At 41.3% G+C, this 26,643-nt stretch overlaps 2 protein-coding genes across 2 annotated transcripts in view; one reads left to right on the top strand and one right to left on the bottom strand.

Annotated features, from left to right (window-relative positions):
* The window catches only part of cacna1db (calcium channel, voltage-dependent, L type, alpha 1D subunit, b), a gene marked incomplete at its 3' end in the record, with an annotated part of 134,906 nt that overhangs the window by 32,944 nt on the left and 75,319 nt on the right, over nucleotides 1–26,643 (top strand). The window contains exons 4-12 of the mRNA XM_080443487.1: nucleotides 3,170–3,309; nucleotides 3,852–3,991; nucleotides 5,257–5,409; nucleotides 9,374–9,570; nucleotides 11,509–11,612; nucleotides 12,074–12,243; nucleotides 22,768–22,836; nucleotides 24,235–24,322; nucleotides 25,309–25,335. Coding sequence (XP_080299613.1) covers nucleotides 3,170–3,309; nucleotides 3,852–3,991; nucleotides 5,257–5,409; nucleotides 9,374–9,570; nucleotides 11,509–11,612; nucleotides 12,074–12,243; nucleotides 22,768–22,836; nucleotides 24,235–24,322; nucleotides 25,309–25,335 — 1,088 coding nt within the window. The remainder of the gene's footprint in view (nucleotides 1–3,169; nucleotides 3,310–3,851; nucleotides 3,992–5,256; nucleotides 5,410–9,373; nucleotides 9,571–11,508; nucleotides 11,613–12,073; nucleotides 12,244–22,767; nucleotides 22,837–24,234; nucleotides 24,323–25,308; nucleotides 25,336–26,643) is intronic.
* On the bottom strand, nucleotides 14,174–22,076 carry LOC308097369 (cartilage matrix protein-like). Its single transcript, XM_080445125.1, has 7 exons — nucleotides 21,999–22,076; nucleotides 21,547–21,737; nucleotides 20,604–20,817; nucleotides 17,676–18,836; nucleotides 16,384–16,707; nucleotides 15,329–15,426; nucleotides 14,174–15,126 (listed from the first exon to the last, which is right to left on the bottom strand). The coding sequence occupies exons 1-7, from the start codon at nucleotides 22,039–22,041 to the stop codon at nucleotides 14,971–14,973; spliced, it is 2,187 nt and encodes a 728-aa protein (XP_080301251.1). The 5' UTR covers nucleotides 22,042–22,076; the 3' UTR covers nucleotides 14,174–14,970.

The raw sequence follows: 26,643 nt of genomic DNA on the forward strand, positions 1-26,643 counted from the left end.
CACTCTACAGTATAAACATAGTATTCACTCTACAGGATACACCTAGTATTCACACTACAGTATATACCTAGTATTCCCTCTACAGTATACACCTAGGGCCCCATTCTCAGGCCAAAAATTCCCCGTTAAATCGGGATAATGGACCTGCGCCGCCCCAATAGGTTATTCTAGCACCTGCTCTACCCGTCACCATTATGCCGACGCCGTTATTTGCCCATGGAGGTGTGCCTGTGGGCGTGTTGTTGCTATATCCCCCACATTGAAATTCTCAACCCACACATGGGTACGGCTTGGGGAGGGGGGATAGTGGATTCTAAAAGCACCCGCTGGTTCATAAAATCACCCGTCAAGTGCACACAGACACTACAATGGCTTTGTGCGTTGGACCATGAGCCGTGTTGCCAGCCTTGGCGAGAAATAAGCAACCGCAGTCCGCTGCTGCGTCATGACAAGACAGCTGAGTGATTTGACCTATATTGCATTGCGCTGCCCTGTTGATTAATTATTTGGCATCAGCTGTGCAAGAATATATAACTATTTAAAATGGCTTTCATATACTCTTGGGGATCTGACTAATATGACAAGTTGCTTATTGTGAACACAATAGCCTACGCTACAAATTAATTAATATGTGAATTTATTTGGATGAAAAAAAAACGTAGACCCGGTGCCGCCGGTGCCGACGGGCCGGGTCGGGTCCCGTTGGGTTTGGGCTAAAATCTTAAGCACTTACATTTTTTATAAGATGATAAGATCATCTAGTGTGATTTTCATTTTGGCTACTGTCTCATTAAACCCATGCTGCGGTGAATATTATATTATAGCCTATATTATATATATTAGCCTATATTATTATTATATTCCCCGCGTAAACGCTACGTTCATGACCCCCCAAAATAACCATATTTGAACTGGGGACCCCCCCATTTTGTTTGACTCGGTTCCACAGATAAATATTGTGAAAATAGCAGATCTACAAGCTCGCCAGGCGTTGGGTGCTCCATTGTGGTCTCGACCCACAGGTTGAGAACCACTGCTTTAAAAGCTCCAAGCAAGTTACATGTCTAGTATGTTGTTGACCACGTAATGTAATATTTTTGGTTTAGTGTTAGGCTTCTCCGTGGCGCGCGCGCCTCATTGCATGCTGTCCAAAATAACAGATCTGTAAACTGTCGACAGACATGACGCAGCGCCGTTGATAGCTTGTATGTCTGTTATTTTGGGTAGGTAGGCGACGCACATACGCATCGCAGCAATGTGTCTGGGTTTGAGAGGCTTTGATTGATGTAAACTTAAAGTTTAGCTCTGTTCGGGATTACTGAACAAAGGTGGATGATGAAAGATAACGGGGACAATATGGATGTAAGTTAACTTTAACTACGTCACTTCAGAGGAAACTATGGAGCTACTACAGAGATGTTTACACACCCCTGGAATCCATTAGAACGGTGGAAATAGAACAATACAGCCAACGTGAGTATAGGCTATAGACCTTTCCTAAAACTGTCCAATTTATTATACCCATGTGCTACTGTTTGTCTGTGTACCAAGTAGGAGCGTTGTCGCAACATGATGTAATTAATTATTTGGGAGCAGCTGGTGTGTACCAATAGTATACATATTTTAAATGGCTTTCATATACTATTCCGGATCTGACTAATATGACAAGCTTATTGTGAACACAATAGGCTACAAATTAATATAAAAATGTATTTGGATAAAAAAAAAAAAGAAGGAAAACAAGCCCAATGTGGCTTACAATAATCAGACCAGGCAACAGTGCAGACAGGTAGATAGGCTAGAGCATATATTGGATCGGGATGACGGCTAGCGCAGTCTTCTCTTAAAGGCAATGGCTTCTGGCACGGTGATTGGTTTTATCATTGTAACGCCCAAACCACACCTATGCATAATGTAACGGGTAGCTCAGGTGTTTGGCGGGTGAGGGGGGTGCCATAGAATACCGAATTTTGCGGGGAAACGCCTCTTGCCTAGTCCGAAATCCGAAATTAGTGGTTTGTTCAAATCTGGCTCTGAATAGAGCCCCTAGTATTCTCAATACAGTTATAAAAGACAGCTATCCAGATAGATGAATGGACATTATAGGCAATAACAGCAGTGCTGGAAAAACAGAGGGGAATAAGGGCTGATAGAGTGACAGAGATGGATGAAAAAGAGACGATGAAAAGGAACCATGATGGAGAGTTGCCATTGCCAACTCTTGAGATCATTTCTCTCTAACAACATTAAAGACTGGACTGCATTCAGCGTTTCCCTGGAAACACTGTGATGATGTAACAGGACATGTGATTGCAGAGTTCTGATCACACTTTGTGGTGTTGCTGTTTTTTTCATCCATGAGATGAAATGAAATTCAAATTGAGACTTGTATCCTTTATTTCATACATAGATCCCCCATTCTTTAACAGATTCTATGCTGCAGTGAAACATTAAAACGTTACAAAATTAATTAATTCTACACTCTACTGTACATAGAAAGGCACGCTTTTACAAACTCGTCACACAAATGCAGACAAGTGCAATTGACCAGCACTTTTTTACCTTTCGATTATTCTGGCATTTTATTGATCGCTGCGATGAGGAATATCTGAATGTAGATAGAACCGATTTTGAATGGAACCCAGATGTCTGCTCATACACCTACCTGAAATATCTGAGCCACCAGGATGCTGCCAACACTACATGTATTTGTGGTGGTATCTTTGTGGATGTGATATGTGGTATCTGTGGATGTCTTTTATGGATGTATTTGTGGATGTGTTGTCTTTTTTGTATTTGTAAAGAAAATAAAAGAAAACTCCTGTAGACACTGGAGTTGTAAATTAATGTTTTGCTACAAACACAGTGCCTGATTTCATCCTAGTACATACAGTGATGTTACAAATCTTATGCTGCTGCGATGTCCATATCGAATAAAATAAACATAAAATCGCTCGTATCTGAAAATGGTAGAAAACAGAAAGCCATAAATTGTCTCCCTGTATCATCCTTTTTCAGTTCATAGTCATTGATAATGACTGTAGGTAACCTGCACGAATTATGATATATAAATCATTTATTTTAGACAAGATTATTGAACTTGGCTAAACCTTCCTTCCTTCGTTCTTTCCTCCCTCTTTCTCTCTGTCTGTCCTGTCCATTTCTGCAGGAGACAGTAGAATATGCCTTTCTGATCATTTTCACCATAGAGACATTTATGAAGATCATTGCCTATGGCCTGGTGATGCACCAAAACTCCTACGTCAGAAATGGTTGGAACATGCTCGACTTTGTTATCGTCGTAGTGGGGTAAGTGTGCAGGTTACACATATGCGCACGCACGCACGCACGCACGCACACACACACACACACACACACACACACGCACACACGCACGCACACACACACACACACACACACACACACACACACACACACACACACACACACACGCTTCATCATGCATGCACATACACTTGTTAGCTTGTACTGTTGTGCAGTGGAATTCCCCATAAAGAGAAAAGAAAGCTGAATGAAAGCATGACAGAAAAGATCTTCCTTATTGAACTTTTTGATTCACGATGGAAAACCACTGAGGTGAAGTTGCCTAGCTGTGGTGCTCTAGTACTTATGGTGAGCAGGAGTCGTAGTACAAAATATAAAATGTATTATACGGTATAAATATATATATATTTTTTTATCTTATTGTATATCACAGACAATTTGAGAAGAATAGGTTGTCTCCCCTTTTCTAGCATTCTTTCATATCAGTGATCTCCACCTCTCCCTTGCTCTTTCTCTCTCTCCACCTCTCTTGTTTGCTCGTTCTCTTTCTCTCTCCCTGTCTTCAGATTGTTCAGTGTGGTGCTGGAGGTGGTAACCAAACCCGCTGACTCGGGCCAGTTGGGAGGTAAACCAGGAGGTTTTGACGTCAAAGCCCTGCGAGCCTTCCGTGTGCTGCGACCACTTCGCCTTGTGTCAGGAGTGCCCAGTGAGTGCTACAAAATCATAATAATAATAATAATTGCCACAAGAAATCACTCTTTTTGGTAATCACCTGATTTTCAAATTAGTCATTTTTCTACAGTAGTATCTAGGTACGTATATAAGAGTCTGTCTGTCTGTGTTCGGAGCTAATCCGAACACAACAATCCGCTCGACCGGCCAACCAAATTTCTTGTGCACACTGCCAGTAGGCCACAGAAGTGCCTCCCCAGTTTTTTCTTCACATAATGTGTCCAAATTTGGAGTCATACGTCATAGCAGCTGACATGACAGGCCGCCCACATGAAGTCTGAGATCCACATTGGAGGCATGCTGTTCCCATGTGGATCCTGAGATCCACATCATTAGATTTTTAAGTGGCAGTACACAATCGAGTGACACATCGAGTGGTATTCAGAATATGCTTTTGAAAACACAGGCATCAGTTTGTGTTTGTACAGATGTATAAATAAACCAAGTGGCTGAACCTCAGTTCTTTTGACAAGGATAGAAACGATTATACTACCTACTGCAGTGCAGAGTGGTCTCGGCTGAAAGACATAGTTCCCATCCTTGAGACTTCCACAATTACTATAACAACCTGAAAAATGTCCAGACCTAAACATTTTTAGCCACCTTGAATCTTTCATTATGCCAATTGCCTCAAAAGTGGCAAATGGAAACCTTGTTAGTGTTTTCAAACAATAAAGTACCAAGGACTCATCTCACAATTTTGCTTTTATTTATTTGTGTGTTACCTTTTATTTTTATCCTAGCTCTGTGTATGTAATAATCGGCAACAGAACCTCTGGATGGCAGTGTGTACAATGTGTATGCACATTTTGTGTGCTATACACATACTGTGCATGCAGCCATGCATGTTGGTCTGTGTGTGCACTCATAGTGTATTTCTAGTTTTATAGCTGGTGTGAAACTTTTCATGGAACTACACGTGTGCATATACTGTACAGTATGTAGTGAGTACACTACATGTATGTGTGTGTCTAACCCCTCAACCCATGCGTGCGTGCGTGCGTGCGTGCGTGCGTGCGTGCGTGCGGGCGTGCGTGCGGGCGTGCGTGCATGTGTGTGTGCGTGCGTGCGTGCGTGTCTCTCTCTCTTTGATTGATTGATTGAATATTTTTTAGGCAAAAAAATGTAAACATCACAATTACATTTATAATACTTTGTCTAAAAGGTCCGTCCAAAAAAGTCCTTGCGGTCTTGTTTCCATTGAGGTCCTTGGCATTCAGTTCAGTTCTCTCTCTCCAGGTCTCCAGGTGGTCCTAAACTCCATCATCAAAGCCATGGTTCCTCTGCTGCACATCGCCTTGCTGGTTCTCTTCGTCATCATCATCTATGCCATCATCGGCCTGGAGCTCTTCATCGGCAAGATGCACGCCACCTGTTACATCTTTGCCACAGGTAGGATCCTGCTGAAGGGAGTGCTGGAGGATGTACAGGAGGAAGGCATTGGTGGGATTTGATCATATGCCAGCTGGGGGTCCCTGTGGGTCTTAGCTTTTAGTTTAGTTTAGTAACAATTGCAGTGTGTAGTTAACCACATGAACCCTAGTGTACCTACAGTATTCTGGGGTGAACATATAATATGATTAGCACATCAGTGGTGGCTGTCCCTTCTCTTACATTGAAACATTTTAACCCTCCCTGGTGTCAGGTAGGACACATACTGGTTTACAAGTAGTACTGCCTGAAGCTCATAATCGCACTATCCCTGGTCAAATGGGGATTGCCTTTGCATAAAAGGTAGAAATTTGGTCTCATGCAGGATGAACTCTATGAAAATGAATGGGGTGACATGGATGATGAATGTGAATGGAGGCAGTGAGCAGAGAGCAGAGCAGGACAGAGCAGCAGATGGTGGCATTAAGTCTGTGATTGAATGACTAATATCTAGATATTATGTAAACATGCCTGACCTTTACGCCACTGTCGTATATGTAACATGAACCCTCAAGAAGGATGGAGGGAGGGAGGAAGGATGGATAACCTTCTTATAATTAAGCAACATGGTGCCAGTCCCCTGGAATAAGGATGGATGTACATAAATGGATGCATGCACAAACACAATGAATGGATTAACGACTTCAAATGTCAACCATTACTACCATGCATGCGCGCATGCAAGTGCACATATGTGCGTGCTAGTGCATACACACACACACACACACAAAATAATTCTCATGTATAATAATCTCTTGTTTGACTGATGGGCGAAACTGTGTGGCTTGATTAGAGAGGATAGCAGTGTTCATGTATTCATACATTTGTCTCCTCTCTCTCTCTCTCTCTCTCTCTCTCTCTCTCTCTCTCTCTCTCTCTCTCTCTCTCTCTCTCTCTCATATACTTCTGTCTTTCTCTCCACTCTCTTGCTCCCTGCCTGTCTATCTCTTGGGTGCGTTCAGAAATGCGCACCGGGAGCTCACTCACGTATTGGTTTGTATTGGCCAGTGCGCTCAGTGCTATATATCCGAACGCACCCTCTGTCTTTTACTCTCTCTCTCTCTCTGTGTATGCTGTTCTGTTTGTGTATGTACTGTATATGTTGAGGGCAAGTGTTGAATGCAGAGGTCATGATACAGTCAGTGTAATCCCTCGCTCGCTTTAGCTCTGTTTGTCCTGAGAATGGAACTTAGCATTTGTGTGTGTGTGTGTGTGTGTGTGTGTGTGTGTGTGTGTGTGTGTGTGTGTGTGTGTGTGTGTGTGTGTGTGTGTGTGTGTGTGTGTGTGTGTGTGTGTGTGTGTGTGTGTGTGTGTGTGTGTGTGTGTGTGTGTGTGTGTGTGTGTGTGTGTGTGTGTGTGTGTGTGCGTGCGCGCGCGTGTGTGTTTGTATTTAACAGGAGTGGGTTTCATGCCAGCATCATGCAGTAGCAAGAGTTGAAGGATTACATGAGGCTTTTGTGGTCCCTTTGTGTGTGTGTTTAGTGTGTGTGTGTATGTATGCGTGTGTGTGTGTGTGTGTGTGTGTGTGTGTGTGTGTGTGTGTGTGTGTGTGTCTGTGTGTGGGGTTGATGTGCAAGCTTTAAATGAAGGTTTACATTAAGTCGTTTAAAGGCTGATATCAAGAGGATTTTATAAATGTAAACATATGCATGTTGGTTTATGAATGTGATGTGTATTGTGTTCTCTGGGCTTTACAGAAAAGGTGTGTGTGAGGCTGTGTGAGGCTGTTTTTTCTGTGTTATGTATGTGTGAGTGTGTTCTTTCCTTATAGTGGAGAGAGTGTGTGTGTGTGTGTGTGTGTGTGTGTGTGTGTGTGTGTGTGTGTGTGTGTGTGTGTGTGTGTGTGTGTGTGTGTGTGTGTGTGTGTGTGTGTGTGTGTGTGTGTGTGTGTGTGTGTGTGTGTGTGTGTGTGTGTGTGTGTGTGTCTGTTTTTACATACTTGCATGTTTAGTTAGTCTATTATTGGTGAGAGCCGTCTGTTATTTTCTATTTGCGAGTTGCTTAGCAACACATATAAACAGAGCAGAATTAACTCTTCATCAAACCGTAATATATCAATGTTTAATTCACAATATGAAATCAGATATCTCTAAAAACATTTTCAAACCAGGCCCCCATCAAACCGATATCTATTAGTCCGCAGACCCCCATTTCAAAATATGTTGTGCCAGGGACCAAATATAAGAAAAGATTTTTGTTGTTACACGTATATTAGATTTAGGACATAATGGACCCTTCGCTAAACCCCAGCCCAAAAGCGATTGTCCAATGCTAGCTTAGCAACCGTTGCTAAGCTGGCATATGGTCTGGCAAGCTTCCGTCACCTGTCAATGTTATTTCTTCCGCACACACACAATCATTTGCAACATAATAGCAAGAATAGCAATACCACAATAACGCAATGGTGACTATGAACCAGCAACAGATTCCACATACCCAAGCTGAAATATTCGCTTAAACTGCAAGGCTGCAGGGCTGTGTTGTTCAACACATACACAGCTTAACGTCAGGAAAGTTACACGACTCACCCGCCCAGGTGGTGTCAATAATACTAATCACCGTTATCGTAACAAAATTCAGAATCACAGCGCTGCCTGTTTCGGATTCCGCACGTTAAAGTATAATAATAATCCGATTGGTGGCCCTTTTCTCATAGAGTTATAATGTATCGGAGTGCAATACGCCTCCCAACCAATAGGGTTGCGCAGTTGAAAGCATGGAGAAAATGCGGAGAAAATGGCCACCGATCGGATTCAAATGCTTTTTATTGAACAATACAGATGATACGGGTACTTCTGAGAGTCCGTACATAAATGAAACATCCATGGCCATGGGGTAAGTGCTTTATGTTTGAAATATGAACATTTATATAAATGTGCGGGCCGTAAATGGAGAAAGTGCAAACACCAGGTTGAAGTTCATCCATGCCGGTCGTGACAGTCGACCGTCGTGTATCCATGGCTATTACTCCCTCTAACATTTCCCGTGTTTTTAGTTTATTGAAATAATGTCATGCACATTTTTCGAGTGCATAGCCTACTGCAGGCCTTGTTGACTAGATTTAGAAGAGATTTTGAAGCTCTTGCTCCTGAAATGATCGATTATTTATAAGGGGAGTCATTTAACATGCAAGTCAATGGGTGAGAAACAGAGCTTGCCAGGCCTGGGTGTGACTAACTTCGCACCACCAGTCACAGAGTGGAGTGGGTGGGGCTTAGCGAAGGGTCCATTCTACAACTGTCTTTTCTGTACTGTAGAGGTAACAGTGGAGAGAGTGACACCTATGATAATAATAATAATTAATTGATAATAATAATTGTATCAAATGGCGGTCCGTGGCCTAATATCAAGCTGGGGTCATTTAATTACGATCTTGTGGCCAGGAGATTGGGATCTACTGTATGTCATACCATATGACATACTGTAACTAACTGAACCCTGCAATGTGACCTCTTTTGTACTTCCCCCAAGGAGAAAGATCAACATGCTTTATTGGCATGAATGTTTCCAAATGGTCAAAGCATCAATGTTTATTAATTATTGTCATTTATATTATTAATTTACCGCTTAAACCCTATTGTATGTCAAATAGCAATAGCATCTGAATGTTCACAACACCTCACTATGCGACGGGTTGTGAGCTTGAAGATTGGCTATATTCACCAGATGTGCGCCTATTGTTGCCAAAATGCCTAATATTTGCCTATTTTCACCGAATGTTCGGCTATTATCAGTATCAGTACACAGTATATCTTATTGTGAGGAAAGAAAGGACAGCATCACCAAACATGTATTTAAAAAGGGAAACCGTGATTACAGTACATCAAGTGGAAGAATCATAAACAGTACACTGTACACTCTCTCATTCTCTCCCTCCCTCTTTCTCTGCCTCCCTTTTTCTCTCCCTCCCTCTCTCCATCTCCAGGTGTCCTGGCGGATGAGGAGCCCATACCGTGCGCCGTGTCTGGTCACGGTCGCCAATGTCTGACCAACGGCACCATGTGCCGGGAGGGCTGGCACGGCCCCAACAATGGCATCACCAATTTTGACAACTTCATGTTCGCCATGCTCACCGTGTTTCAGTGCATCACCATGGAGGGCTGGACTGATGTTCTCTACTGGGTAATGTTGTTTGTTTGTCACTCACTCATACAGGTACAAGCAGCGGAATGTTGGTGTGCCAACAGTAACAATTACAATATGCCAAAGACGTGATCGTTTATGTGTCATTGACAGTAACGCTTGTATTAATATCCACATTGGTTCCAAAGTTGGGGGCTTTTAGAGATTGTAGCAACTTGTTCATTGCAATAAATTGAAGAATAATGTCATAATGTGACATGTACAACTTTGAGTGCCGATATAAGTATATCTGAAGATGACTGCTTGGATTCATCCTTCAACGTACTGCTGCGATGTGATCAATGCATTGACTGATCATTTATTGCTCCCCGTTTCATGTTTGTCGCATACTTTTTAAATACATTCCCTTCGCAAAATGTGGCAAAGGATGTCTGTTTGGTCAGGCCTTTGTGTTTCCTGTGTGTGTGTGTGTGTGTGTGTGTGTGTGTGTGTGTGTGTGTGTGTGTGTGTGTGTGTGTGTGTGTGTGTGTGTGTGTGTGTGTGTGTGTGTGTGTGTGTGTGTTTCTGTTTATTGTGAGGTGCAAGAGGGCAGTACTAGTACTGTTGGCAGCAGGTTCTCTGGAAACAACACTGATGATTCGCCAATCAATATATGCCTGTACATTCTTTTTTAAATATATGATTTTAATGGTTGTAAATCTACATATTGTAATCTGCTCTCTACCTAAAACCTATAAACCTCACCTTCACCTCATCAAAATGTGGTGCTATATGGACCTACTCTCTCTGTATTGTGTGGCATTGCTATATTCTGTGTGTGTGTTTTTTATTTTATTTTATGAGGCAAGAAAAACGTCCCTGCCCTCACTCCCAACAACACATGGAAAAACATATTCTGGGAGTTCTTTTAAATAGGCTAGTTTATTTTATGTGTGAGGGAGGGATTGCTTTATGTGTTTACATACATACTATGCTTTTTGTGTTTAATGTGCTAAATGAAATCTAAAATATTTTTTTTTTACCTTTTACAAAAGTATCCAATTCGGCAAATTATTTGTTGAATGTCTGGAAAATGTTACAGTTTTCTGTCTCACCCCTTGGTGTCACTGCAGGGCAAAATGTGGCATCAGCCTTATTCTCCCTCTGTTATCTCTGTCCTTTGTCTCCTTTTTTCCCCTCTATCTTCTAATATTCTTCCTCATTATCTATCCCTCATTCCCTCACGGTCTCATAATATCTATCTGACTCTCAATCTCTGTCTCCACCTCTTTCTCCCTCTCTCTTTCTCCATCGCTCTCTCCCTCTCTCTATCTTTCTTCTACTCTCATTCATGTGTGTTGCCATGGTGATTCTATGCTAATAATGTTATTAAAGTGGTAAAGGTGATGGAAGGAGGCACTCCACAAGTAGTGAAAAAAGAAATAAGAGAAATCCTCTCCTTTCATTTTAACACAGTCTTCCTTAAATCTGAAATCTGAAAAATATGTTGATCACATGACCCCAGAGATTAATGTGTGCCGATGTCTGTGAGTTTTGGACAAAATCTGTAGGAAAAGTATTAAAAGGTGTGTTTCCACAAAAACGCGCTATGGCAGAAAATGTAATCTGGCCTAAACAGGGCCTATAAATTGCGTCATGATCCAAGGAATCCAGGGGGAAAAGATGTTGATTGTACGACCTACGGTTCAAGAGTTATAGGCCAAAGCGTTAATCTGCCTGTTATAGCGCCACCATGAAGGCGATTTAAAAAATGTAGGGTGGCATTTCTTCCTTGGCCTAGTGGGAATGTGCTTGCAAAGTTTCACGGCAAAACACACACTGAAACATGGACGGACAGGGGCGGAAACATAGTCTTCGGCCTGGCCGAGACTATGAGTCCTTTCTCCTGTAGAAATATATGAAGAAAATAAATGTACAATGAATTAAAATGAAGATATAATATAAGATTCTCCCTCTTTCTCGTCTTTTTTTGTTTAGATGAACGATGCCATGGGCTTTGAGCTGCCCTGGGTGTACTTTGTCAGTCTGGTCATCTTTGGATCCTTCTTCGTTCTCAACCTGGTTTTGGGTGTCCTGAGCGGGTAAGCTGTGTGTGTGTGTGTGTGTGTGTGTGTGTGTGTGTGTGTGTGTGTGTGTGTGTGTGTGTGTGTGTGTGTGTGTGTGTGTGTGTGTGTGTGTGTGTGTGTGTGTGCGCGTGTGCGTGTGTGTGCGTACGTGCGTGCGTGCGTTGAATTTCTAAAGTGTGCTATTATTTCTCATGCCTTATGACTGTTTGCACTCTTAGCTTATTTTAAATGTTTCTGTTTTATGTAAATGTTTGTTTATGTTGTGTAAGTTGCAACTTTTTGTACTGCTGCTGTACAGCTACCCTAAACAGGGTTCCCTCGTAAAAGAGATATCGTATCTCAATAGGATTTCACCTGTATAAATAAAATAAATGAACACAGATAAACAGATTTTACTGTGTAGGTTTAGCACGACACAATCTCTGGGCATACCTTTAGTTGGCCCGTTATCCGCTCCTCCATGTTGTACATTCCAGAGAATTCTCCAAAGAGCGAGAGAAGGCCAAGGCCCGTGGGGACTTCCAGAAACTACGTGAGAAACAGCAGCTGGAGGAGGACCTGAAAGGATACCTGGACTGGATCACCCAGGCCGAAGACATCGACCCTGAGAATGAAGAGGAGGGAGACGAGGAAGGCAAACGGAGCCGTGAGTTCTGTTCTGTTCTGTTCTGTTCTGTTCTGTTCTGTTCTGTTCTGTTCTGTTCTGTTCTGTTCTGTTCTGTTCTGTTCTGTTCTGTTCTGTTCTGTTCTGTGCTGTGCTGCTCTTCTGTTCCCTTCATAAGTCTATTGACTTCACAGTAAATTAAAGGAACTTCACAGTAAATTGCTGAGTGTTTATTTAACTCTAAGAGTGTACAACTGGAAACAAATGGACCTGTAACCATCCATTTACTTAAATTTGTACAATCGTAGAGATACAAATCGATAAATGAAAACTTAAGACTTTACTGTGTACTCTTATTATTTAAGAGACAAGACAAATGTATAATCTCTGTTCTGTCCTGTCTTACTTGATGATTATGTTTAGTTTTTTATCCAAAACCCGGTAACCTTCTGATTACTAGACTGCCTCTCTACCCACTCAGCTATGGGCACCCAATGTTGGTGCTGCCTAGTTGCCAAGTCACATCGTGGTGGTTACTGGGTTGGTTCTGCTGTGCTTTCTCTCATATGTTTGTTGATATGCTACTCCTCTTCAGATATGAGTCTTGTGTATGCAAGGCTACGGGTTCTTGAGGATGAAGATGTGTGGTAGTGAGTGGAGGGCTGTAACAGTTGCTTGGTTTTAGCAAAAGGATTATCTATTATTTACGGTATATCTCAGTTGTATTGTGTGTACTGTAGGGTCTAAGATGAATACTTGAGCCTGACTAGCATTCTTATTATGTAAAAGACGTTTTCTAAACGATGTACTGTAGCCTTGGCTGTGTCACCATGACAACATAGAGGTAAACACCAGCCTGTGTGTGTGTGTGTGTGTGTGTGTGTGTGTGTGTGTGTGTGTGTGTGTGTGTGTGTGTGTGTGTGTGTGTGTGTGTGTGTGTGTGTGTGTGTGTGTGTGTGTGTGTGTGTGTGTGTGTGTGTGTGTGTGTGTGTGTGCACACGTGACAATGAATATTAATGCTGTGTGCATGAGCGGGGGTGGGTGCACCCAGCGCAGGTGTATGCATGTGTCTAGTGTATGTACTTCATGTATGTGTGATCTCTGGTCCTGACGTCACTGTGGATTTCCAACAAAATGTTTACTAACCCATGGAACTGAAATGAATAGAACAGTCACTATATGACATAAAATGAAGAGAAATGAAGCTCTTCTGTCTTCCAGAAGAGCTGTCTTCCAGACCTGAAATCCAACCCCCCCCCCTCCCATTTTCTTTCCCAATTTAGTTGGGGCACCTGTTTAGCAGGGAGCGGAACTAGGAAGGATAGCATGTTCCTCCACATGTGTTACACTCTCCCAGTGAAATTCCTCAATGTCAGGTGTAAAGAAGCGGCTGGTGAGTCTGGGGAGCGTCTAGACACGTGGATGTCTAGATGCTCCCCAAGACCAACCAGTAGGGGTCAGCACTCAGCAGTGACACAGACTACACAGTGGGAGAATTGGCATTGTGACTAACCTGTAGGAGTCGGTAGTGCAGCCACAGAGTTCGTCCTCCTCAGCTGGCTCCCCAAAAATGTGAACACAACCAATTGTGTGTATTGGAGCACCCGGTCAAGCCAGAGACACAGTGTGAAAGCTAACTAGCTTTAAAAGCTTCAAAACTAGATTTCTCACCTGAACTGGGCAATGACATTTACAAATCACTGTCAAAAACTGTGGTAATGATCTTGAAGTGCTGTTCAATGATAGGGAAAGTAATATAAGAATAAAAACACATCAGAAGTCCATGGTGGTGGTTGTCAGTCTGGAAGAGAAACTAGGCACTCCGATTACAAAGAAAATATGCTTTATTAATTCATGGATAAACGCAATGCATTTCGAGTTAAAGTGTGATTACATTTGATCACTTGAACAGGACATTACAAGTCATCACGGACACTTAGAGGTACCACATACAGAGTCCTAGGAAATAAACACAGTGCAATCAATATAAATCATACAGAAAAGTCCAAAGTAGTAAAGTACTAAGAAAACAGATTACAGGTAGGTGGAGAAGACTTTTATAACTATTTTATTGCTAGCTGACAAATACTAGAATGACTAAATCAGTCAATTAGCTGGTGATTCACTTGATGTGATGACAAGGTTACTGTTCTAATAATGTAGTGTGGGAGACTCAGAGGTGTGTATGTCAGATGGAAGTACCTGCACCCCACACACACACACACACATAGAGAACATATAAACATGTACTAACACACACGCACATGTACACACCGTTACACACAGGCTTCCCGTCTGCCCAGACTTGTCCAGAATGAAGCACCATGAGTCATATGACTAATATGGAATTACGGGGCAGTAATCCAAATCCTCTTTATGTAAGCACTGTCTGTTTCTACCTCCGTCTGAACTTCACTCTCTCTCCCCATCTCTCCCTTCACCTCCTCCCCGTCTCTCACTTCACCTGTCCTGTCTCTCCCTTCTGCTCTCCTAACATTATTTGTTATTGATTGCAGCACAAGGTTATAAATTCCCGAATATTAGTAGTAGTAAAACAGTAATAATAAGGACATTTCCTACTAATAGAAAATAATTAGTATAAAGAGGCAATGGCAAAATAGTCAGTCAGAATAATTTACTTTTAAGAGATTCAGCTGATGCTGATGTCCAGACATGAGGCTGATTATGAACACACTTGCTATTGCGGGGATGGAACCGGTGACCTTTCTGTTACTGGACAGACTCCTTTGACCTTTGGATCCCCCCTCATTAAAGTTCCATCTTTGTTAGAACAGGCTTTCTCTCCCTTTTCTTCTTCTCCCTCTTCTTCTTGTCGTCTTTGTGGAAGATCTTCCCATCAGACTGCTTCACCCACCTCAGTTTGATGTCGGATGTTTCCCCCTTGTCCTTCAGGCTCTGTTTGAACTGAGAGACATAAATCAGAAGTAATCTCCTGAGCAGAATCTGGTCGTCATTTCCGTGTTATTTAACTTCATTCATTGAGGGAAGATAATGTAAAATATTTAACATAACAATGAGTGGCAAAGGAGGCACTGGTATACAATACATGAATTTGGTTTGATTTTAGTTTGCCTTGTGTTTCAGTAGATTTGTATTATACTTATACCTGCTCCAAAATGGCCTCCTGTACTGCAGGGTTGTTCAGATCCAGGGAGGAGTTTGTTTTGGTCAGTTTTATTCTCACCACTTGTTTCTTCACTTGAACTTTGAAAACAGATATTCAGTGTCAGTTTCTTAACATTGCACCTCCCACCGCAGTTGTTAGTTAGATTATATTAACAAACTCTACCATACAGATTGGTTTAAATAAAAATATATTCTCTAAAAAAGTATGGATTCCAGTTTTAAAACTAAAAAGGTGTACTCTGCAGGTCGAAAATCCCCTTAATAAATATTTATACCAATTATTATAATTATTATACTCTCTCTACTTTATATTTTATTTGCATGTCATACTGTACTTTTTCTGGTGTGTAGCCTACTGTAGCTTCCTGCCTGCGGTGTCTTAAGCATCTAGTGGCTTTCTGCAGTCTTGTACAACAACACCTATGCATTCTATGACAGAGCAAGTGATATAATGTGATATCTCAACATCACAATCAGGAACAAGTTTCAGGGCAATCCAGCCAGTAATCTCTCATCGGTAGGCTACCTGTAGTCAGTGTGGTCGCTGCAGTTGGTTTTGGAGTATATATTTTTTTATAGGGAGTTAAGTGAGTTTATCAGGTTGGACCTTTTCCACTCCTGACTTCACCAAACTACTCAACAGAATTTTGGGGGTGGGGCAAATTTAGCTGTTCAAACCCCTTTTCCCAACATTTATAAAATAGATTTATTGTTTATGAGAATGCCAAATTACAGTATTTTACAGTACAGTTTTTTCTACAAATATTGGAAATGCCAGCATTTAAAATTATCTGTTGCACTGCCTTTAACGGATGTAATTTATGTTTGTTTGTTTATTTATGTTTATTTAACTAATTTATTTATTAAGTTTAAATGATTTTCTTTAAAGCACATAACAATGCTTATTTTGAGATGTTATTTATGTCATAGAACAAACTGAAACTCTCATAGGCTTATGTTTGGCAAGGGAACCCAGGTTTTAAGACTACTACTGTAAACGCAGCACTTTATAACCAATGGTGGGTTATCTCTTACCATTGCTGTAGCAGATGAAAGCACATATCCGTTCACAATTCCAGTCTGCCCATTTGGATCCTGAGCCAAACTCCAGGGAAACACATTTTTCCTTTGGACCGTTTGGTTCCCCTGTATTCCAGTCCCTGAATGAGTAGCCGCTCCCATCGGACCACTTCCAGGAGTCTCGAAACAGGCCTATCCAGCTCCAACGTTGGCCTTTAATATTCTGTATCTCCTCATGCTCAGTCTGGTTCCTCACACTGGCCAGGTCTGTGTAGTTTTCCCTGCAGTACCGCTGAGCCTCTTCCCATGTTAGCAACTTCTCAATGAGGGTATATTTCCCTGTTGGCTCAGAAAATAATATTACAGTCAGTTCCTGTACACAGAATGAATAGAACATGGGATGCTTAGGTGGCTTAATCAGCAAACCTTTCTAAAAAAAGAAATTATCTATCTAGCATTTAGCTTTTATGGGCCAATAATGGAGGGTCCCATCGAACACAAATTTTAATCACAAATTGATGGGCCTCTAAACAACACAGAGCTACAAGCGATTTCAATTAAACCCATATCGGGTGCCACAAGTTCTACAAATGTCACTGTTTGTTGCAGAAACAGGATTTCTTTCTCCATATTAGGCACAAATGGTCTTGTGAGTCATGTGAAGGTCAAACAGGGTTTTGATATTCCATACTGTTTGCCTGTAATTGGCTTCAAAAATGTGTTGGTGGGCCTGACACACAGCCCTCCGAGGGAGGTCCTTTTCTAGTTCTTAATTATTAATTTTTGCTACCTTTACCATGTATTTTTGCTTGCGTTTGTTTACCCATTATCCTAAATAAATGGTAAATGGTAAGTGGTGCATTCATATACCATTATCCAAAGCGCTTTACAATGTGCATTACATTCACACTTTCACACACATATTCACACACCGACGGCAGAGGAATATACATGCAAGGCAGTGAGGCACAAGCCTGCTCATCAGGAGCAGTTAGGGGTTCAGTGTCTTGCTCAAGGACACTTCGACAGTAACACAGGGATCGACCCAGGAACCCTCCGTTTCCCAAGTGGCCACTCTACCTCCTGAGCCATTTCCGCAAAATAAACTAAACTAAACCTTTAGTGTATGACTGTATGTAAATCGAACATCTGGTAATCTGTCTTTTTTTCATTTTTTCATTTTTTTCTTTATTCATGTATTATTTGTGTCTGATACCTTAGTTAGTGTAGGGATTGTTCTTTGTGTATGTCTATGTCTTAATAATATTAAGACTATAAAAAGGGTTGAGAAAAAAAGAAAAACGTACCAGGTCGGCCTGGGAAGTGTGTAGAATTACATATGGTATTAACCACCTTCTGCTTGATGTTGGCCAAGGAGCTGAAATTCTGCACTGTGAATAACCGCTCAGAGCTGCCAGTGATATTCAGGAGCGCCAGGTCATCCGGGTCTCCGACACCGATGGCTAACACCTCTATTCCCTGAGCTCGGAGGTTTGCGGCCGCATCCTCCACATCATCCTGTGAACGGCCGTCCGTTATCAGCACCAGGGTCTGGGAAATGCTTTGTGAATTGCGACTGCCTCGTGATGCTTGAAAGTAGTCCTGAATGAATGCTAGAGCGCGTCCGACGTTTCTGCCTTCTCCGAGTTGGCTCATGGCAAGGATCTGGTTGTTCAATGCCATTGCGTTGTAGAACTCGTTGAGATAAAACTCCTTCCGAGGAGAGCTGCTGAACTGTGCAACTCCTACCCGGACAAACTCCTCACTGACGTTGAAGTTGTCTACCAGGTCTGTCATGAATTTCTTCATGACTGTGTAATCGTTGGGGTCAATACTGCTGGACTGATCAATTAACATGACTAGGTCGGCCTGTTTCTCACAGGTTGCCAATGCAGAAACAGAGGCACACACAGTCGACAGCAGAACTTCAGTCATTTTCTGTAGAGCCTGGAAGCTATCAATTTTGAAAAGAAACTGTTCATGGGGCTGGTTGGCGATGGACTTGAGTTGATCCTCATTAAAGGACCCCACTCCGATGGCAAACACAATGGCTCCCTGCTTCCTCAGGAGCTGGGACGGCCCCACAACGTCATCTGATGATTCACCATCTGTGATCACCACAGCGATCTGAGGTACCCGCTCGTCAGTGCGGCTTCCGGCCTCCTTTGTGAAGTAATGAGTCAGGAGGAAAGTGATGCCTTTACCTGTGGCGGTGTTTCCCCCTCGGTAGGGGAGTCCGTCCACTTGCTGGAGTAGAGATCTTTTGTCTGTGTGATCCTTCAGTAGGAACTCCTGATATGTCACATCACTGTATTGTGCCAGGCCAACACGTACTTTGTCTGAACCAATATCCAGGCCGTCAGTGAAGCTGTGGATGAACTGCCGGACCTTCTGGAAGTTATCTGCGCCGATGCTCCCAGAGCCATCCACTAAGAAGACGATGTCAGCCTTGGTGTCTGTGGTACATACTAAAGAACAGGGACAATTAATTTGTATTTTGCATCACAGTTCAACAAGGACAAGTGTGTGTTCAGGCAATGCAAACTGCATTTCCTGGGACATGCGAGTGTAGTCAGACCAGACCCAGAAAAGGTACGGGTGACCTGACCCCACAAACGTACATGAAATGAAGTGCATCCTCATAATGATAAACTACATGGGAAAGTTCATTCAAAATTTGCCCTGGGGCGCACAGTGGGGGCCAACCACAGATGAGAGCTGTGCAACCCGTTGCTTTACGACCTCAGATCAGACGAGACGACCTGCTGAATTGCATATTACTATATATTTTATAGAAAGGCCTTTTTAACCTCCTAACAGCAGAATTCCGGTGCATCTCCTTTATACTCACTGATACTGTTGTGTTCTTGTTGCTGTAAATTGTTTTATTGTTCACTGTTTGATTTTAAGTTGTTAAGCACTTTGTAACATTGTTTATAAATAAAGTTTATTATTATTATTACTAAGCGGAGGAAAAGAAACTAACAAGGATCCTTCGGGAACCTGAAGGAAGCACTAACGTCATCTCCTGTCCTCATATACTGTACTGCCACCCAGACATACAGTATGGTAGACATAGGATCTCCATGTTTGATATTACCTGTCTTCTGTGTTTCTAGTGAACTGGGAAGTTGGCCCACAGTACCAGGCTGCTGATCAGCACTGCCCAAATTGGTGGGACAGGCCAGCAAATCGCTGTTGTTAATAATACTTAATTGGCATGTACAGTATTTGTTGGGTTGACCAGCGGGACGGAAGGGTTGGGCTAAGATTCTCCCTGTTCTGTCTCCCTCCCTACCTCCCTCTCTCCTCCTCTCCTGTCACTCTCCTTCTGGAATCATCTGAGCTTGTGTTCAATGTGTTGCTTATTTGATCAATTATGCACAGCTGCATCTAATCCCCTCACTATACTTATGTCAAATAAAAAAAATTATTTGCCTTGTAATGTTGTAGGCCACTGTATCTATCTAATTAATCGTAACATTTTCTCTCATGTACACAATTACAAAGGATAAGAAAAAGTTGAATTGTCTAATTTGTTACTTGCTGAGCTAAACCGAACCTCAAGCCTTATTACCTGTCCGTTCGCTCGTGTCTAAGCGCTAGTAGTCTAAACTCTTTCCCTTTCCCTTTCTTTCTCTCTCTCTCTCTCTCTCTCTCTCTCTCTCTCTCTCTCTCTCTCTCTCTCTCTCTCTCTCTCTCTCTCTCTCTCTCTCTCTCTCTCTCTGTGTTAGTCTCTGAAATATGATGGATGCAACTTGGATGTCTGCGATTATTTGTTAACAAAGAGAGACGTGAGTGTGAAACAATAGAACAGTGTCTGTAGTTATCGATTGTTGGATTATCCACAACATTAGTCTAAGACTAAAGGATGTGGTGTGGATCAATAAATACCGTATTGTAGGCTAGCCCTATATGGGCTAGCCTACAATAGCCTACGGCTTGGAAGCAGCAATCACATTGATCTTGAACTTGGTTTTGGACCTGGACGCTACTTCCTATAGGCCATGAGTAGTAAGCAACGGAAAATTATGAATGCAATGTTGGAAAAAACACAACTCTCTCTCTCGCTCGCTCCCTCTCTGTGGTGAAAAGCTGGCACTATAATATCTTTATATATGTATATATATATATATATATATATATATATATTTTTTTAAATATATACTTTATATCTGAGATAGTGACACATTCACAACAACAAAAATAAATTACAATAAAAAAAAACATCTCACCTATGTCCTTGAAGCAGACTGCAAAAGAACGCTCTGCACAGTCGTAATCATGCCATTCACCATTAGAATCCATGACTGTACAAAGCCCTGCTCCATTGTTTGGTTGTCCAGAACCCCATTTCCTGAACTTCTGTTCCACTGCGTCTCTGTAAAACCGTTCACCTGCCAGTGACCATCTCCAACTGACGTCACCATACAGGCCTATCCAGGCTCCCTTAAAATAAATTGCACATAAATAATCTAATAAAGGTAGTTGGTATGGCATAACAGTTTACCACAGAAGTTACTGTGATAAAGACTATAGACTCATTTTGTTTTAGGTTAACAAAAACAAAACTGTCTATTGTATCATGTTTTGTTTGGGATGTAAAATGTAGTCTTTGGAGGGATACAGATTATGGATACAGAGTAGGGGAAGAAAAAACTAAAATAGGCTACTGATGGTTTCTGCCAAACAGCTTTTTTGTCAGGGCAGAGTGAAACTGCAAAGTGGGATGTCTGATCTGCCTTCCCTCTCTTACTTGACTCAATTCAATTCAATTTAAAGGAGCTTTATTGGCATGAGAAAACATATATTGCCAAAGCAAGTGTCAAAAACATAATGTGTTTAGAGGTAGTAGCTCTCTTGACTTACTACATACAGAATAACTCCTAAAAAAGAATTACGAAAGGGTCCAGGTCCAGGCGCATACCACATATAGGCTCTAATGCAGCCTGACAGCGTGTCGGGTTCGAATCCCGAACCCGTCGACCTTTGCTGCGTGTCTTTCCCCGTCTCTCTCCTTGTTTCCTGTCTATCTACTGTATACTATCAATAAAGGCAGAAAAAAAGCCCCCCACCCCCCCCAAAAAAAAGATATATATATATAATGAAAACAAATCAGGAAATAGCATATCATCTAAAAGAAGGCAGAAAAGGGAAGACATTTTTAGACATATTTACATAGTTGGCATCAGGATTGGCCAAGCTTTGGAAGTCCACCATATCATTTAGTGTCTTTGCGTCCTCCACGCTGTCTATAGTAGCCAGGTCTGTGAACTTCTCCCTGCAGTATTGCTGAGCATCAGTCCAGTTCCTTTTTTCATATACAAAGTGGTACTGACGAGTGTGACATAATGAGAGGGTACACAGCCCTAGGATAAAAAAAGATATAGAATATATACTTAATTGTCTGCATATCTGAAAATGTGCATTAGACTTCATGGAGGTGAAAGTAAAAGCAGCCGAGAATAGAAACACCATAAGTCACAAGGATGCAGTATTGTTTGATTGTGCATGGTTTGGTTAATATTTACCATAGAATAATCCAAAATGTTAGCAATTTGACCCAGGTTATCTGATAGTCATCATGACTCATATTGACAGTAATACAGCAGACTATTAACAGCACTTACCTGTTATAGTCACAATGCACAATAGAGCTTTTGCCTTCATCATAGTTTCTCTACTGCTGTCTCTCTGTTGGTGACTGTACACCGTGCACAGTGTTATAATAACTGTAGTTGGTTGAGGAACATTTTACTTGCATTATCTGTCTGATGCCATGCAATTTGACTAAATGAACAGAGTGGCTTCTGAACACACAACAGTAGGTCTACCTATTTTGGTAACATTTTCCCTACTAAGCATTTGCATGAATTCAGCTTGTTTTTAATTAATTAATGTACAGTATTTGCTATTATCAGAGGTGTTTGTGGCAGCCACACCTTGGCTTTGTAGGAATTAAGAATAAGTTTAGGCATGGGATTAATTACTTAACTTTAGATGAGGTTAGGCACTACTGATATTGGTTTGACAAAAATGTATTATTGACAGCCATGTAATGACCTTCCACTTCCCCTTCATTTGGAGAACAAAGTCGACTGGATAGAGCACACATACTGTACCGATTATAAAATAAAATGCAGTAAAAGATTTATTGTGGATTGTCCCTTTACGTTAGGCCCATCCTTTTAATCTGTATCTGCTGCTGTGTGTCCAAACGTGTGCCTTTGATAAACAGTACCACCCTCACATAATTTTGTTATACTCAATGTCGGTATATGGCATCTCTGTATTGTAGTTGTCTCTTTACTCTTCCTCTCTCTTTATGTCTCTGCTGTATACTAACACGCTGCTAACTCTGCTGTCTGGCTGTGTAAACTGCATGTTTCTAATACCCAGGGGTCACGCTAGCTAACCTCACTGAGAAGAAGAAATTTGGCTGGTTCTCCCAGTCTACTGAAACACAGGGTAAATGTGTGTATGTGTGCCTTCTTCTGCGTATGTGTTTTTATGCATGCTTGGATACGTCAGCACTCATGTACATGCTTATGTGTATTTTGTTGGAGTATCTGCGACGCATGTGTATTTGTGTGTGTACATGGCATGCACATACTGTATGTGTGCATGAGAAAATACATGAGTGGATAGACGGTTCATCTTTTGAGTGCTAGCATGTTTCCCTGCCTCTGCTTGCTTGTGCTCGTCATATTTGCATTTACAGTATCATAGGTCATTGCATCATCATCTTCATCACCAGGAAGAAATGTATTGTTTACTTTAGTTACGCCCAGTCAAGTGTTTCTGATATATGAAACTGCAGGCATTCCCTGACAAACAACAAAGAAAGAACCACTGCATAACTGAATCAACAAGCATTTGCGACACCTGTAGTGTATTGTAGGTTACTCAATTATTCACTTCTCATACAGTAACTTTTTAGAAACCTACTGTTGTTCAGGCTGTTTGTCGTTTTCTCTTTAATGAGACAGATAACATAGTTGAAGGAGAGAGGGAAACACAGGTGAGAAGACATTGTGAAATTCAGTCCTTAGCAGTACAGTATGGATCCAAAGGAAGGGGGTTATTTACAGTACCACTAAGCTGCTAAATAACACAGTTTAGACAGGGTGAAGTGATTAAAGGACCCATGTGTGAGATCTTTCCTTGGCATCATCACTCATTTGTGAGCAATGTTGTATTGAATCCCTTCTCTCCGTTGCAGTATAATAAAGAATATTTTGATGCATGTTGCAGTATACTATAAAGGATATTTTGATGCATGTTTGTGATATGCAGCTTGTTTGATTGTGTGATTATTTATAGTAGCATGTAATTCTATAGCATGCAAACCTTTAATAAATAATGGCCATATTTTTTTTTAAAGTAAATAACGAAATAAATAATTTTGTCCGGTCTTTTTTATCACAATATGTTATACACATTGAAACATGTAATCTTATGGCTTAGCCGGTTGCTATGTGTTCTTATGAATTAGAAGGGGCCAGAAGATTTAGACAGACAAATGTGCTATACTTCGTTCTGAACGTCCCAACCATCTGGTATTTCAAAGGGGACATACATATGATTTACCACCCCACTGGAAGATGTATACAATTACTTGCAAATCTATAGACTTCCCATTTTCTAAACTATAAAATTCTTCATTTACAGGTATTTGCCAAACAATATATTTGGGAATACATTCTGGGCCCCGTAAATAGTAACTAATAGTAACAGTATATATATAATGAAATACATGATGTCTCATGTTTCATTTCAGTATGGGATAAGGTGCAGGTAAACAGTGACCAGCAGTACCATCATCACGTCTGACTCTGCTTCCTGTGTTTTTGTGTGATGTCACAGCGAGCATGCCCACTAGTGATACTGAGTCGGTGAACACGGAAAACCAGAATGGAAAGAATGACAAAGTCCCCTGCTGCGGCCCTCTCTGGTGAGTCCGGCATTTGACACACTGCATTTTAGAATTTTAGCCTCAGCAACATGTAGAGAAACTTACAATGACTTGAAAGTGCCTTGCTCAGGGACCACTTTGACAAGAGACATAGCTAAATAGTTAAATGTTACTCTAACCATTAGTGAGGTGCAGGTCAGGTTTCTTTTTACCGACCCACCTGACCAGAAAAAATATGTTAACTAGAAAAGTGTGTTCCTCGTAGCACAGGTCTCCACCAGGGCAGGTAGCTGTGGGCCAGCAATGTTTCACGGCAATCGGACGCTGCGTTCTTGATTTGAGGCATTTTATCCAAAACTTTGGAAGCCAATCTTAGCCAATCAGCATGGAATATGCTAAATCTGACAGATCCGTCTCGAGATGATGTGTACCAATTGCGATCGGCGTGACAAAATCTGTAGAAGTAATATATTATTTTATTTATTTTTGCAAAAACAGCCACCAGGGGCCATCAATAACAAATAGCGAATAAGCATCTTTGTTTTGTGCATATTTACACTATATGGGTTCCCACCTTGTCTATTTTATGTGCTCTGATCTACCGGGAACTCTTTATTTGTAATTTTTCCTAGGATTCCTTATTTTACTACCACTACCACTTAAATTCTTTCACATTTCTTTTACTTACTTTACTGCTGTACTATATGTCGCTCTTTTTCAAAATGGTATTCATATTACAGTAAGCAAATTCACACCTTTCTGCCCCACCTCCTCTCTCAGCACCATTTTCCTTTTCTCTTCTTGCTTTCTCTTGCTGTACCACAAGTACTTTCTCTCTCTCTCTCTCTCTCTCTCTCTCTCTCTCTCTCTCTCTCTCTCTCTCTCTCTCTCTCTCTCTCTCTCTCCCCCCCTCCTTCTCCCCCCCCCACTCTCTTCTCACTAATGCTTGAACCGTATGTTAAACTTGTAATAAACTCTATAAAATGATTGCCTTTAACATAATGACCCTCTTGTTCCTCCCCCAGTCAAAAAATAACTAAATCCAAGTACAGGTTAGTATGGTGGTGGATCATTATGCACAATGCTGCATGGTGGACCCATTCCCTATCTGTCATTAATTGACTGAAATCCATTATCCATCTTGCATGGTTGATTTTTTTCATGTTTTTTTTTTACCTTGTATTAGCAGTGCTCTGTTTCTCCAGCAGTGTGTGGACATTTTTAATCCCCCTTTAACCCTCCCAAACAACCTTTTGTGTGTTATGTTATATTTATGCCTAAAATTAACATGTTTAATTTTCCTGGGCATGTTTGACTAGGACCTCAGAGTAAGACATGACGTAGTTATGAAGCATCCTACAACCACTTTCAGTGAGGAATGAATGGCAACAAAATGGAAATGATAAACATTTCTTGTACACATTTTATGATGGTTGCACTACGCTTCCAAGAGTATAGGCTTATATTTACGTAGTTTAAAGAAGGAATAATTGCATAAATGACATGCACGACTACACTACAGTATGTGAATCAAACTAAAAACATGATCACATGCTGATAAACTGATAAATATCTCATGTATGCCATGCCATGATGCTACCAATTCCAGGGAAACCAGCGATTTGCATGAATACAGCCTGTTTTGCATTAGTTCACATCACGCTGAGTCTTGGGGAATATTATATTTCTTCTGTTATGAAAAGTGTATGGGAGCCACACCTTGGCTTTGTTCTGTTCACAGTCTTGTGAGTGCTATAATGTTACAATAAGTGTGTAACATTGATGTGTGTGATAGCATAAACTCCTGCAATAACAGCAGTGGGAAACAGATGCCACTTGTCTGCCACTTCGAATATTGCAGAGAGTTGTGATTGTGTTATGTATAAACAATATGGACATTATCGTTATGCTTCGTATGCCAATTATCGTTGCAGTGGATAGGCAACAAAGGCAGACGATTTGTTATCACAAAATCATATGTACCAGTTCAGATACAAGAGATATTATATTTCTGACTGAACAAGATTTTTGGCTTGGTGTTGTCACGTTTTCCCATCCCATGCAACAAATCTGTCCTTTAGCATGAGCAAGAGAATCACACAGCTTTCCCTTCAATTTTTATATTGTTTTCACTTCTCACAAACCTGTTTTGGCTTTGTGATTTTATCCTGTTTTGTCTCACAATTTCTCCAGTATTGCTGTTGATCTCCATTCTCACCCAAACTCCCTCTGAGGTTCTGCTTTTTAATCCACACTCCTATTGACAATGATCTGTATACTGTATCAAATATGTGAACTTGTGCATGTAACATTTGTAACATTATTGTGCCTGTGTCGTTGCTGTCCGGCAGAAACCAGCT

Source organism: Gymnoscopelus braueri (assembly GCF_963280865.1).
Source record: "Gymnoscopelus braueri genome assembly, chromosome: 12".
Lineage (NCBI taxonomy): Eukaryota > Metazoa > Chordata > Actinopteri > Myctophiformes > Myctophidae > Gymnoscopelus > Gymnoscopelus braueri.